The sequence below is a fragment of the Salvelinus alpinus genome, chromosome 13 (assembly GCF_045679555.1).
Source record: "Salvelinus alpinus chromosome 13, SLU_Salpinus.1, whole genome shotgun sequence".
NCBI classification, from domain to species: Eukaryota; Metazoa; Chordata; class Actinopteri; order Salmoniformes; family Salmonidae; genus Salvelinus; species Salvelinus alpinus.
In genome coordinates this window covers 10,761,990-10,776,377 of record NC_092098.1, presented here as the reverse complement: position 1 = coordinate 10,776,377, position 14,388 = coordinate 10,761,990, and the positions used below count along the sequence as shown (strand labels likewise).

General features: G+C 45.4%; 1 protein-coding gene across 3 annotated transcripts in view; it reads left to right on the top strand.

The window, feature by feature from the left end:
* Nucleotides 1-5,639, top strand: part of LOC139537064 (voltage-gated potassium channel subunit beta-3-like) — a 29,411-nt gene extending 23,772 nt beyond the window's left edge. For 2 of the 3 annotated variants that reach the window (XM_071337919.1, XM_071337918.1), the window contains exons 8-14: nt 39-125; nt 294-379; nt 505-625; nt 732-826; nt 993-1,113; nt 1,669-1,757; nt 2,010-5,639. In XM_071337919.1, the coding sequence (XP_071194020.1) occupies nt 39-125; nt 294-379; nt 505-625; nt 732-826; nt 993-1,113; nt 1,669-1,757; nt 2,010-2,099 (689 nt within the window). In that variant the 3' untranslated portion in view covers nt 2,100-5,639. Of the gene's footprint in view, nt 1-38; nt 126-293; nt 380-504; nt 626-731; nt 830-989; nt 1,114-1,668; nt 1,758-2,009 lie in introns of all 3 variants that reach the window. The other variant, XM_071337916.1, reaches the window with a different exon arrangement.
* Nucleotides 5,640-14,388: the final 8,749 nt, after the last annotated feature.

Here is a 14,388-nt window from a genome sequence, read left to right as displayed (position 1 = left end):
TAAGGGCGATGATGACGATGATGCCCATTACATTGCAGGTTTGAGAGGATCCCTGTCCAGACTCCAGTTAGATTATGTGGACATGGTCTTTGCTAACCGTAATGATGTCAACAGCCCTATGGAAGGTCAGTCACAGTCACACCAGTCCTACTACTCCATTGTCATGTGTTCATTGCTCTGCCCCCAACCCTTTATGGTGTGTAATATGCACTCGAAAAAGTGTCTTGAGGTTTGCATTCTAAGCATGTAATATCTGTGTTGTTACAGTATGTTTATTACCATGTCATTTGCAGAGATAGTCCGGGCCATGACCTTTGTAATAAATCAGGGCATGGCAATGTACTGGGGCACCTCTCGCTGGAGTCCCATGGAGATCATGGTGAGTCCCCTGTTATCTCTCCCTGTTATCTAATACATTCCAGTCAACACCTGCTCCTGTTAGTCATTGACGCAAGGCCATTGGTGCTCTGTGGTGATGGTGTTACTCTGTTTCCCTGCCACCAGGAGGCGTACTCAGTGGCGCGTCAGTTTAATCTGATCCCGCCAGTATGTGAGCAGGCTGAGTATCACTACTTCAAGAGGGACAAGGTGGAGGTGCAGCTCCCTGAGCTCTACCACAAGATAGGTCAGTCGTCCACAGTCCAGCGAACAGCACCAGATGTCCTCACAATGCTGCTTGCGGAGAACTCTTAAAACATTGTCATTTCTCTCTCTCTCCCTCTCTTGTCTAGGTGTAGGGGCAATGACCTGGTCTCCCCTTGCGTGTGGACTGATCACAGGGAAGTACAGTGAGGGTGTACCAGACATCTCCAGGGCTAACATAAAAGTGAGTTCTCCAGACAAAATACAATTCATTCATTAGTGGATATTCTCCTGTGTTTTCTACTTGATTGGAATTCTTTAGTTTCTATCCCACTTTTGTCCATTAGGCCTATAACTGTGGGTGACACAATTAAATATTTCTGTGTTTGTTCTGTCTAATATTGGTGCAGGGTTACCAGTGGCTGAAGGAGCGGGTCAACAGTGAGGAGGGACGCAAGCAGCTGGCCAAGATCAAAGAGCTCCACCTAATGGCCGACAGACTAGGCTGCACCGCCGCACAGCTAGCCATCGGTATGGACGACGCGTGTGTGTGTGTCTGTACATGCGTCTGTTTTTTGTCCATCTCTGTTATCTAACGTCTCTGTCTGACACTTTAACATACTGTTTTGAATTGAAACACAGACTTAAATAGAAAGCGTCAATCTGCCACATCAACTCAGCCTCCATCTCAGATCCCTCTCAGTGTTCTCTCAGTGTTCTCTCAGTGTTCTCTCAGTGTTCTCTCAGTGTTCTCTCCTTGTTCTCTCAGTGTTCTCTCAGTGTTCTCTCATTGTTCTCTCAGTGTTCTCTCAGTGTTCTCTCAGTGTTCTCGCAATGTTCTCGCAATGTTCTCTCAGTGTTCTCTCAGTGTTCTCTCAGTGTTCTCTCAATGTTCTCTCAGTGTTCTCTCAGTGTTCTCTCAGTGTTCTCTCAGTGTTCTCTCAGTGTTCTCTCAATGTTCTCTCAGTGTTCTCTCCTTGTTCTCTCAGTGTTCTCTCAGTGTTCTCTCAGTGTTCTCTCAATGTTCTCTCAGTGTTCTCTCAGTGTTCTCTCAGTGTTCTCTCCTTGTTCTCTGTCCTCCTGTAGCCTGGTGTCTGCGCAGTGAGGGAGTGAGCTCAGTGCTGCTCGGTGTCTCCAATACTGACCAGCTGATGGAAAACCTGGGTGCCCTTAGGGTAACAACCCTCCCCTCAACATCATACCACTCTGATTTTACACTTTTCACTGAACACTCAATCAGAGCTCTTCAAACTAATAACATTGTCATAAGCATGAAATGTAACAAATAATTATATAATACAAAAAGTCTGTATTTTTAGGCATCCTTAATGTCACTTAAGATTCCATTTTAGATTAAGCAAACAAGCAAGCAATCACCAAACGATTTTGGGCTAGTCCTAAACTGACATTCCATGTTATGCCTGCAGCTTATTTCACAGATGACTCCTCAGACTGTGGCTGAGATTGACTCACTCTTGGGAAACAAGCCCCACTCCAAGAAAGAGTCACGAGCATGAAGAGGAACTGATGGAGTAAAGGACAGAGTCAGAGAAAGATGACGAAAAGGTGATGACGTCGAGGAACATCGCTCTTTCACCCTCCAGTATAATCAACAACCTGCATGTCCTCAGCAACATTGTGCTTCCAGTATTTGCGCATATCCATTCGGCGCATTGCATTGTATCATGTATGAAAAAAAAATCTAGATTTTAATGTGCAAAAACAATGACTAGATCAGATATATTACAGATCCCTCACTGACTGATAGTGTCCACAAACAGAAGGTGAGGCAGGTAGCCTAGCGGTTAAGAGTGTTGGGCCAGTAACCGAAAGGTCGCTGGTTTGAATCCCTGAACCGACTAGGTGAAAAACCGTTCGATATGCCCTTGAGCAAGGCACTTAACCCTGTAAGTCACTCTGGATAAAAGTCTCTGCTAAATGACGTAAATGGGAGGCCAAATCATGGAGCGTTTGGTTTCTTCCAGAAAGACCAATGAGGGTAAAGTTGGAGATAGGAGGTAGTTAAATGGAGGCGCTCAGTATCGTCAAGCAAACTGCACTCTACTTTATCAAACAATGAGATGAGAACTTTTTGATGCCATGAAGCAACTTGAGACACAGCTCTGCACTCTCCCACTGACTGTGTGACCGGTGCTGTCATAGCGACACTCTTTCTCCACAGTTAGTGAGTCGCTATGACGTTTAATACCCAGCAGAGAGCCAAAGGTTAGCAGCACATAGGTGTCTGGCTTGTCATCTCCTTATGTGACTGGCCCGTCACTCTGTGTCCTTTAACAGCAGTGTCTTCCTAGGTGTCTTCTCTTTGTGTAAACTGTGTGCATGTCCCTTTAAGAGAGACCAGCCCAAGCAGGGTGTAAATATGGCATGGCTTTTGTGGTTTGTGTAGATTTGCAGTGCCCCTCTAAGCAGTCGTTTTGCACTAGCAGGTGGGACGGGCTGATCCAGGCTCTGCACTGGCGGGCACATCTTGGAGCTTTACTTTAATTACTCTCTGCAAGCCCGCTGACAGGGTCTGTGTCTGTGTGACGTGTGTATTGTCCTCCACGTCAAAACAATTTCTGCGTCAATAACAATGACAACTAAGGCTTTTCCTGCTTGTTTGGAAGAGCCTATTTACTCATCCACTAAAGACTGTGGAGAGTGGACCCCCTAATGAAAGGTACTGTAGGTCATTCTTCCTCAGCCTTAGACAGTGGGTACAACCCACTGTGGTAAACTAGCAGTCTTTCAATGTGTTTTTGTTGCTTTGTTTTAACATTTTAAATGAGGCCACATAACATGCAAAGCATGACCTTTACATGAAGAATTCTTCTGTCTTCAAAGTGCAACGTTCGCCCCATAATGTCCTGTGTGTTCTATCTCACTGGGAATGAGTCAGACAGAGAGGGGTAGCAGAGTGAACTCAAGTGTGTCTGAATTGAGAAATGATTGGCACCCTTGATAAAGATGAGTATAGAAGACTGTATAAAATAATAAGACAAATACTGAGCTATATAGTACGCAAAAGAAATGGGGAAATTATATAATTTTATACAAATACAATTTCTCAGAAAATAGATTTTGTTTAACAAGTAATCATTTTGTTAAAAAGATGGGGGTCAAAATTATTGTAATCTCTGTTTTCAATACTCCGGCACCCTCCCCTTCCGAGGATAACAGCATTGAGCCTTTTTCTAAAATGTTTTATGAGATTGGAGAACACAGGATCTTAGACCATTCCTCCATAAATAATCTTTGAAGATCCTGATATCCTTTGTCTGCGTTTATGGACTGCCCTCTTCAATTCAAACCACACGTTTTCAATGGGGTTCGACTCCAGAGACTGAGATGGCTATAAACTGTATGGCCATCTCAGTCTCTGGACGTGAACCTCATTGCATTGCAAAATGTTTATTTTGTGGTCAATTAACCATTTCTTTGTTTATTTTGATGTGCGCTTGGGGTTATTGTCTCGCTGGAAGATCCACTTGTGGTCAAGTTTCAACCACCTGGCAGAGGCAACCAGGTTTTTGGCTAAAATATCCTGGTACTAATTAAAGTTCATGATGCCGTTGACCTTAACAAGGGCCCCAGGACCAGTGGAAGCAAAATAGCCCCATAACATCAAAGATCCACCACCATATTTTACAGTAGGTATGAGGTACTTTTCACATCTGCATCTTTCTTTCAACACCAAACCCACCACTGGTATGTGTGGCCGAAGAGCTCTATTTTCATGTCATCTGACCACAGCGCCGGTTCCAATCCAATTGCCAATGTTGTTAAGCATACTCCAGGCGTTTACATTTGTTGGATGACGTGAAAATAGAGGTATTTGGCCACGAGAGTATTGAAAACAGGGATGCCCCTATCTTTTTCATGTTTGTTTTTTTACTTGATAGACAATCTCCTTCTCTGACCAATTGTATTAGTATAAAATTAAGATAGTACATGTAGTTCAGTATTTGTATTATTAGTTTTATAGTCTTTTTTGCTCATCTTAATCAAGGATGCCAATAATTCTGGAGGTGACTGTAAATAATAATTTGGAGTTTGATTAAATGCAATGTGCTTTTTTGCACTTCTCTGGGGATGAGATTTAGACAGCGTTGTGTTGGGAGCAGATTATATTGGGTGTTTCATTGGGCAACCTGAACCCAGCTGCTTAGCCTATTTCTGTAGTTCATTGTAGTTTTTCCTTCCCAACTGTTATTATTCTTTCCCAATTGTATTATAACTTTCAGTCAATTTTCGTCTCTATTTAACTTCTGTTAATTACATGTAGATATTACTCCTAGTATCAGGACGTACTCCTGCTATGTGAACCTCTCATGTAAACCCTTGGTTTGTGGTCAGGCTCAGGAAACGCTCCAGGGCACTAGTGTATTTGGAATGAGAGAGATTTGTCCCACACTTGTTATCCCCCTGTCATTACTGATGAGTGTTCTCTGTGCTTTTTGATACTGGTTTGTTTGTGTTCTAATCACTGGTGTATGTAAATACTAGAATATGGAATATTGGAATATGAAAAATGTTGGATTCTGAAGTGAGCAAACGACAGATCTAACCAGATTGACATGTTGTTTTGTTCTGTGTTTATGTATTTTATTAACAGGCTCTAAGTTTAACTGAAAAGCATCCACCTAATGTACATAAATGCCTAGATCGCTCCTTAAGACTAACTTTGCCTGCATAACTTATATTTTACTGTCTTGAAACAAAAAACGGAAAAAAGAGAAAGAAGCCTTGAATGTATTACTGTATGCTTGCCCTTAAAATATCAGAAGAAAATTATACCTCATATGTCTTTTGGTGGTCATGCAACCAGATCTACTGGCAGCTTGGCAGGACCACACACACACACACACACACACACACACACACACACACACACACACACACACACACACACACACACACACACACAGTAGTTATCATGGTCTGCCTGCCTTTTGGCAAAGCTGAAAATCAAGTAAAGATTTTGCATTGATTTAAAATCATATCAAGCTTCTGTATATCCATGTTCCCCCAAGAACCATTAAATGGCTAAAAAAGTGTTTGGTAATATTGCGCAGTATTTCAATGGCATGCTACGAGCAGGTTAGAGAACATCTTCCAGAGGTTTTCTATTGAATGCATCTCTTACATGCATTATTTGATGTTAATTACTTGCTCATCTCACACAGTCACTCATTAAGGGTTCTGCTCATCCTTTATTGTGTGAGCAGAGAAAAAAATACAAGATGCTGACAACCTTGAGTGAATCATTACCGTGGCAACAATGGACAGGGATATTTTGGAGATGACCAGACATTCATCATTGCCACCTCGTGCCAGTGTGATTTAGATGGACTGGTCACCACTAACACTCATCACCACCTCTATGCCCCTGTACATTGTCAAGACCACAGTACATTATCCAGGCGCCTGTCACCCCTTTGTTCTATGCCTTCCTTCTTTTTCTATCTCCTTTCCCTCTTTGCAAGTCTCAGTTAATTCAGCCTGTGGTTTCTGTTGAAACCTGGAGGCAAAAGCTGAGCGGTTTCCACTAGATGAGCCATCCACAAAGTCAAAATCGTCTATATCGTTAAAAAAAAAATCATGAAAACAAAAGTGTGCTTTTTGGTCTTAATTCAATGTTAGGGTTAGGTATATGGTTAGCAGTGTGATTAGGGTTATGTTTAACATCAGATTTGTGGCTAGGCCAGCTAGTGACCACTCTGCAGAGCTGCCTCCAGGACAAGATTCATCCCAATAAATGCCAACCTCCCAATCCACATACTTAAAGAGTAGTTTTTTTGTTCAAATGTAAAAAGCCACACCTTCATGGACCCACACCCTTTCCCAATGCATTTACAGGCTCTTCTCGACCTTATGGAATTGATTGTTTTCCACAGGACGCAGACACAATGTGAGTGACTAACGGCCAGCAATAGTACAGATGCGGCCTGGTGAATCTGCCTGCTCTCTCACTGCACGTCACATCACCTCTACTTCCCCATCTTCCCCCTTCAGTCTGTTCTCTGTCACCAGTCTGTCAACCCTACTCCCGTCTGCTGACTCTCCTCCTGCTCAGTTCCTCTGTGTTGAAGTAAACACTCTGGGACAGCTGGATGTCTGACCTTTACAGAATACAAGTGAGAAGTGGGGAGGGAGAGACATCAAGGTAACAGACCAGTAGACTCTGTTGTGTTTCAGATGATGACAGCTTTTTGTGTTAGGACTCTGAAAAATATGCACTGCACAGACTGGAAAACCAGAATTTCTGTCTGATTCCATCGTCCAAGCACCTTCAAGTTCCACCAGGTCTTTTTTTTTTAGACAGAACAGACTGATCTAAACTGACAGATCAGATCTGTGTCTGACTCCCAGACAAGGGGCTTGTTCAGCTCTTCACCTGCTGCTCCTTCCATTTGCTTGACAGAGAAATCATATTGACTGATACAATGTCAACAAAGTTCAATAAAGCATCCGTATACACACTGCATGGTATACTAGACTTCCGGCCTCCACAACTGTTTACAGATTTCCTCGTTTCATACGTAGTTTGACCTGTACTGTAGGACATCATCCTCCCTTCAACTGATCAATCGCTTAGTTTATTTATTCGTGAAAAGTAAAGGGATAGTAATGCTTTCAAATTTAATTCATGTTTTAATATTTATTTCATGAAAAAAAACATGTTCTCATTGATACAAGCTATTTAACATGAATATTGCACTTTATTGTCTGTGGTTTTTTGTTGTTGTGTAGATTAGCCTGTTATGTTGATTATTCTAAGAAAGAATTGGCTAGCTCTTAGATAATTTTGCAGTATCTTTTTTTGTTTTCCTGTTGTGTTATTTCTTACATTATTTGCTTAGACCGTTTCTTGTATTATTACCTACAGCCGGACACACTATATATACTGTATTTACATTCTGGTCTCTGACTGGTTCTAATATTTCTTCATTTCTATTTATTTTCTGGATTATGTGTGTATAGTTGATTTTATTTTTGCTATGTATTAGCTACTGAACTGTTGGAGCTAGAAACACAAACATATCGCTGCACCTGCGATAGCATCTTCAAATCTGTATACATGACCGATAAAAATAGTTGATATGCGCATGCGTATTACCCCCCACGAATGTTTTCAAACAACGTGCTTCTGGTAGTGATCATTCAGTCCAAGATGGCGGACCTCTTAGGCTGAATCTTAAAATCAATGGAAAAACCTCCAACAGTGGGCGACAAAGAGAGCCGACGAAGGGACCGAGGTATCAGCAATATCAATCTATAGTCATTTTTCCTCAATTCGTTTGTAACTAGTTGATTGTAATGAAAAGTTACAGGATCCCTTACGCGGTATTCCCAACCTCCTTATCATCTGTACAGAAAAGTATCCAGTCACATACGAGTACTGTATTTGCACTTGTGGTGAATTGCATCCTTGTTCAATAAAATGTCTCCGATTGGTTAAACAAAATATATGTTATTTTAGTGCACTCATTGGCCAAATGATCCTTCATTCAAGTGCTGCGTGGGAAGCTGTTTGTTCATGCAAAGCAGCTCCGCCTCTTACAGTCTGCTTTAGTTGATAATAATGAATATTATATGATACAGTTCATATGTAAATCACATGCAGGCTATGCTAGTAGTCCCTAATCGGGAAATGATATGTGAATTACACCTAAACAACTATAGCATATGATCCTCTTATTTACTCAACCGTACTAAATCCAAAGCCATACCATATCAACATAATCAAAATGATGTCTAGTCAATCAAAGTCAGTGGTATAGGAGATATATTCATATATATTCTACTCGTGAACGTTAATAGGCCTATATTTTCAGTATGAAAACAATTGAATAATATAACCTTGTTTTCTATCTCTCAACAGAACAGGCAGCAAGAATGAAGAAGATGCAGCAGGATGAGAAAGAAAAAGAAAGCAGAGTTCAGGCAAAGGGTGAGAGGCTCTGCCTGCAGGCGGAGGATTATGTTCTGTCTGTGGGGTTATTTTCTGCTCACCCAGATCCATGTCCAGTCTGTAACTTGGACAACCCAGCTCCAAACCCCTACATTGTTTTCAATTCTTCAATGGTTGTGGTCTTTTGTGGGTAAAGATCAACCTAGCTTACCGCCAGCTCTTTTTTCAGATGGAGAAAGAGGGGTCCGAATTCATTCAAGCCAGTAGACAACAGAAGAGGAAGTACAATTCCATGGGAAAGATTGAAAGGAGCATATTGTAAGTGACGACAGAACATGATCTATGCAACAAAACATCATATGGAAGAGTCAGCTTTTCCTGACTTCCTGTCTTGTTAGAGGCATGGTGTTGCAGAGGTCGCTGGTCTAACACCGTTTTCTCTCGGAGAGGATTAGGAGAGCAGATACATCAGGATTTTTAAGAACGTCAGTCCTCTTTGGGTATTCTTTATGGCTGCGTTCACCAATGTTCAAGTTTGAAGTGTCACTAGATTTACAGTGCATTCAGAAAGTATTCAGACCCCTTGACATTTTCCACATTTTGTTACGTTGCAGCATTATTCTAAAATTGATAACATTGTGGGTTTTTTTCTCATAAATCTACACACAATACCCCAAAATGACATAGCAAAAGCGTATTTTTCTCAAAAAATAAATAATGAAATATAACATTTACATACAGTAAGTATTCAGAGCCTTTACTCATTACTTTGTTGAAGAACCTTTGGCAGCGATTACAGCGTTGACTCTTCTTTGGTATGACGCTACAAGCTTGGCACACTTGTATTTGGGGAGTTTCTCCCATTCCTCTGCAGATCCTCTCAAGCTTTGTCAGGTTGGATGGGGAGCGTCGCTGCACAGCTATTTTCAGGTCTCTCCAGAGATGTTCGATCGGGTTCAAGTCTGGGCTCTGGCTGCGCCACTCAAGGACATTCAGAGACTTGTCCCGAAGCCACTCCTGCATTGTCTTGGCTGTGTGCTTAGGATCGTTGTCTCGTTAGAAGTTGAACCTTCGCCCCAGTCTGAGGTCCTGAGCGTTCTGGAGCAGGTTTTCATCAGGATCTCTATGTACTTTTCTCCGTTCATCTTTACCACAATTCTGACTAGTCTCCCAGTCCCTGCCGCTGAAAAACATCCCCACAGCATGATGCAGCCACCACCATGCTTCACAGTAGGGATGGTGCCAGGTTTCCTCCAGACATGACGCTTGGCATTCAGGCCAAAGAGTTCTATCTTGGTTTCATCAGACCAGAGAATCTTGTTTCTCATGGTCTGGGAGTCCATTAGGTGCCTTTTGGCAAACTCCAAGTGGGCTGTCATGTGCCTTTTACTGAGGAGTGTCTTCTGTCTGGCCACTCTACCATAAAGGCCTGATTAGTGGAGTACTGCAGAGATGGTTGTCCTTCTGGAAGGTTCTCCCTTCTCCACAGAGGAACTCTGGAGCTTTGTCACAGTGACCATCAGGTTCTTGGTCACCTCCCTAACCAAGGCCCTTCTCCCCCGATTGCCGGGCGGCCAGTTCTAGGAAGAGTCTTCGTGGTTCCAAACTTCTTCCATTTAAGAATGATGGAGGACACTGTTCTTGGGGACCTTCAATGCTGCAGAAATGTTTTGGTACCCTTCCCCAGATCTGTGCCTTGACACAATCCTGTCTTGGAGCTCTACGGACAATTCCTTCGACCTCATGGCTTGGTTTTTGCTCTGACATGCACTGTCAACTGTGGGACTTATATAGATAGGTGTGCATCGGGGATGTTGTACCCACAGCGTCTATTAAAACATTCCCCAACCAGAAACCGTGGATTGATGACAGCATTCGCACAAAACTGAAAGCACGAACCACTGCTTTTATTCAGGGCAAGGTGACCGGAAACATGACCGAATACAAACAGTGTAGCTATTCCCTCCGCAAGGCAATCAAACAAGCTAAGCGTCAGTATAGAGACAAAGTAGAGTTGTAATTCAACGGCTCAGACACAAGAAATATGTGGCAGGGTCTACAGTCAATCACGGACTACAAAAGGAAAACCAGCCCCGTCGCGGACCACGATTTCTTGCTCCCAGACAAACTAAACAACTTCTTTGCTCTCTTTGAGGACAACACAGTGCCACTGACACGGCCCGCTACCAAAACCTGCGGGCTCTCCTTCACTGCAGCCAACGTGAGTAAAACATTTAAACGTGTTAACCCTCGCTAGGCTGCCGGCCCAGACGGCATCCCCAGCCGCGTCCTCAGAGCATGCGCAGACCAACTGACTGGTGTGTTTACGGACATATTCAATCAATCCTTATCCCAGTCTGCTGTTCCCACATGCTTCAAGAGGGCCACCATTGTTCCTGTTCCCAGAAAGCGAAGGTAACTGAGCTAAATGACTATCGTCCCGTAGCACTCACTTCTGTCATTATGAAGTGCTTTGAGAGACTAGTCAAGGACCATATAACCTCCACCCTACCTGACACCCTAGACCCACTCCAAATTGCTTACCACGCCAATAGGTCCACAGATGACGCAATCGCAATCACACTGCACACTGCCCTAACCCATCTGGACAAGAGGAATACCTATGTAAGAATGCTGTTCATCGACTACAGCTCAGCATTTAACACCATAGTACCCTCCAAACTCGTCATTAGGCTCGAGACCCTGGGTTTTGACCCCGCCCTGTACAACTGGGTCCTGGACTTCCTGATGGGCCGCCCCCAGGTGGTGAGGGTAGGTAACAACATCTTCACCCCGTTGATCCTCAACACTGGGACCCCACAAGGGTGTGTTCTCAGCCCTCTCCTGTACTCCCTGTTCACCCATGACTGTGTGGCCATGCACGCCTCCAACTCAATCATCAAGTTTGCAGACGACACTACAGTGGTAGGCTTGATTACCAACAACGACGAGACGGCCTACAGGGAGGAGGTGAGGGCCCTCGGAGTGTGGTGTCAGGAAAATAACCTCACACTCAATGTCCACAAAACAAAGGAGATGTTCATGGACTTCAGGAAACAGCAGAGGGAGCAGCCCCCTAACCACATCGACGGGACAGTAGTGGAGAAGGTGGAAGGTTTTAAGCCTCGGCGTACACATCACGGACAAACTGAAATGGTCCACCCACACAGACAGCGTGGTGAAGAAGGCGCAGTAGCGCCTCTTCAACCTCAGGAGGCTGAAGAAATTCGGCTTGTCACCAAAAACACTCACAAACTTTTATAGATGCACAATCGAGAGCATCCTGTCGGGCTGTATCACCGCCTGGTACGGCAACTGCACCTCCCACAACCGTAAGGCTCTCCAGAGGGTAGTGAGGGCTGCACAACGCATCACCGGGGGCAAACTACCTGCCCTCCAGGACACCTACACCACCCGATGTCACAGGAAGGCCAAAAAGATCATCAAGGACAACAACCACCCGAGCCACTGCCTGTTCACCCTGCTATCATCCAGAAGGCGAGGTCAGTACAGGTGCATCAAAGCGGGGACCGAGAGACTGAAAAACAGCTTCTATCTCAAGGCCATCAGACTGTTAAACAGCCATCACTAACATTGAGTGGCTGCTGCCAACATACTGACTCATCTCTAGCCTGTCAGGATTTGGCCAGGATTGTTCCGATTTTGGCCACTAGATGCCCCCATTCTGCTTTTTTGACCCTTTTGTTTTCCCTTGTTTCCAGTTATTATTTGCGCCTGTGCCTCGTTTCCCTTGAATGTATTTAAACCCTTAGTTTTCCTCAGTTTTTTGCTCTGTGTTTGAATGTTAGCGCCCAGCCCTAGCGATGCTGTGAACATTTGTTGCTCCAGTTGGACTCTCTTGTGGTACTCTGTTTTTGTTCTCGTTTATTTATTTTTTATTATATTTTGAGGCTTTTTCCTGCTGTACCTATCACCTTGTGGATTTACCTTTTTACTTGGAGGATTACCTTGTTCTCTTGGAATTACTTTTGACGTTGTGGATTTATATTTTTGCCTGAAGAACTTTCCTTTTTACTTTAGTAAAACACCGTCTCAAGTACTGCTGTGTCTGTGTCACGTTCCTGACCTATTTCTGTTAGTTTGTTGTATGTGTTAGTTGGTCAGGACGTGAGTTTGGGTGGGCATTCTATGTTGTCTGTTTCTATGTTGGTTTAAGGGTTGCCTGGTATGGCTCTCAATTAGAGGCAGGTGTTTGGCGTTCCTCTAATTGAGAGTCATATTTAGGTAGGTTGTTTCACAGTGTTCGTTGTGGGTGGTTGTCTCCTGTGTCTGTATGTATGTTCGTGCCACACGGGACTGTAGCGTTTGTTTGTAGTCGTGTACCTGTTCGTGCGTTCTTCACGTTATATGTAAGTCCATGTTCAGGTCTGTCTACGTCGTGTTTGTTATTTTGTAGTTTATCAAGTGTATTTCGTTTCGTCTTCGTCTTGTTTAATAAATATCAGTTATGTCATCGTACCTCGCTGCACATTGGTCTTCAGATCCCTCTCTCCTCTCCTCGTCTGAGGAGGAGGAAGATTTAGAGTATCGTTACAGAACCACCCACCAAATTACCAGAACCAAGCAGCGGGGAAAAGGGCAGCGACAGCAACCGCAGAGATCCCAGGATTCATGGACATGGGAGGAGATCTTGAACGGAGAAGGACCCTGGGCACAGGCTGGGGAGTATCGCCGCCCCAAAGCTGAGCTGGAGAAAGCGAAAGCTGAACGGCGGCGATATGAGGAGGCAGCACGGCAGCGGGACAGGTACGAGAGGCAACCCCAGAATTTTTTTTTGGGGGGGGGCTAGAGAGGAGTGTGGCTAAGCCAGGTAGCAGACCTGAGCGCACTCCTCGTGCTTATTATAAGCAACGCGTCACTGGTCAGGCACCGTGTTATGCGGTTAAGCGCACGGTGTCGCCAGTGCGTGCCCATAGCCCGGTGCGCTATAGAGCAGCCCCCCGAAAGTGTCATGTGAGTGTGGGCATCCAGCCGGGGCGTATTGTGCCTGCTCAGCGCGTCTGGTCTCCGGTACGCAGTTTCGGTCCAGGGTATCCTGCGCCGGCTCTGCGTGCTGTGTCTCCGGAGCGCTGGGAGGGTGCAGTGCGTCCTATGCCTACGCTCCGCTCGTACCGGGCAAATGTGGTAGTGGAGCCTAAGAGAGAAGTGCGCGTAGTAGGCACTAGATCTCCAGTGCTCATCCACAGCCCGGTTCAACCTGTGCCTGCACTCTGGAGGGTACGGGCTGGTGTAGTATTCCAGCCTGGGGGAGTGGTGCCAAGGCTGCGCACCAGAGCTCCAGTACTCCCCCACAGCCCGGTCCTTCAGGTGCCTCTTAACATCAAGCCTCCTGTAGGTCTCTCCAGCCTGGTGGGTCCTGTGGCAGCCCCACGCACCAGGCTGTCTCTCCGTCTCCTCCCTACAGGTGTGCCCGTCTGCCCAGCGGCGCCTGAACTGCCCGTCTGCCCAGCGGCGCCTGAACTGCCCGTCTGCCCAGCGGCGCTTGAGCTGCCCGTCTGCCCAGCGGCGCCTGAACTGCCAGTCTGCCCAACGGCGCCTGAACTGCCCGTCTGCCATGAGCCTGCAAAGCCGCCCGTCTGCCATGAGCCTGCAAAGCCGCCCGTCTGCCATGAGCCTGCAAAGCCGCCCGTCTGCCATGAGCCTACAGAGCCGTCCGCCAGACAGGAGCCGCTAGAGCCGTCCGCCAGACAGGAGCCGCTAGAGCCTTCCGCCAGACCGGATCAGCCAGAGCCTTCCGCCAGACCGGATCAGCCAGAGCCTTCCGCCAGACCGGATCAGCCAGAGCCTTCCGCCAGACCGGATCAGCCAGAGCCTTCCGCCAGACCGGATCAGCCAGAGCCTTCCGCCAGACCGGATCAGCCAGAGCCTTC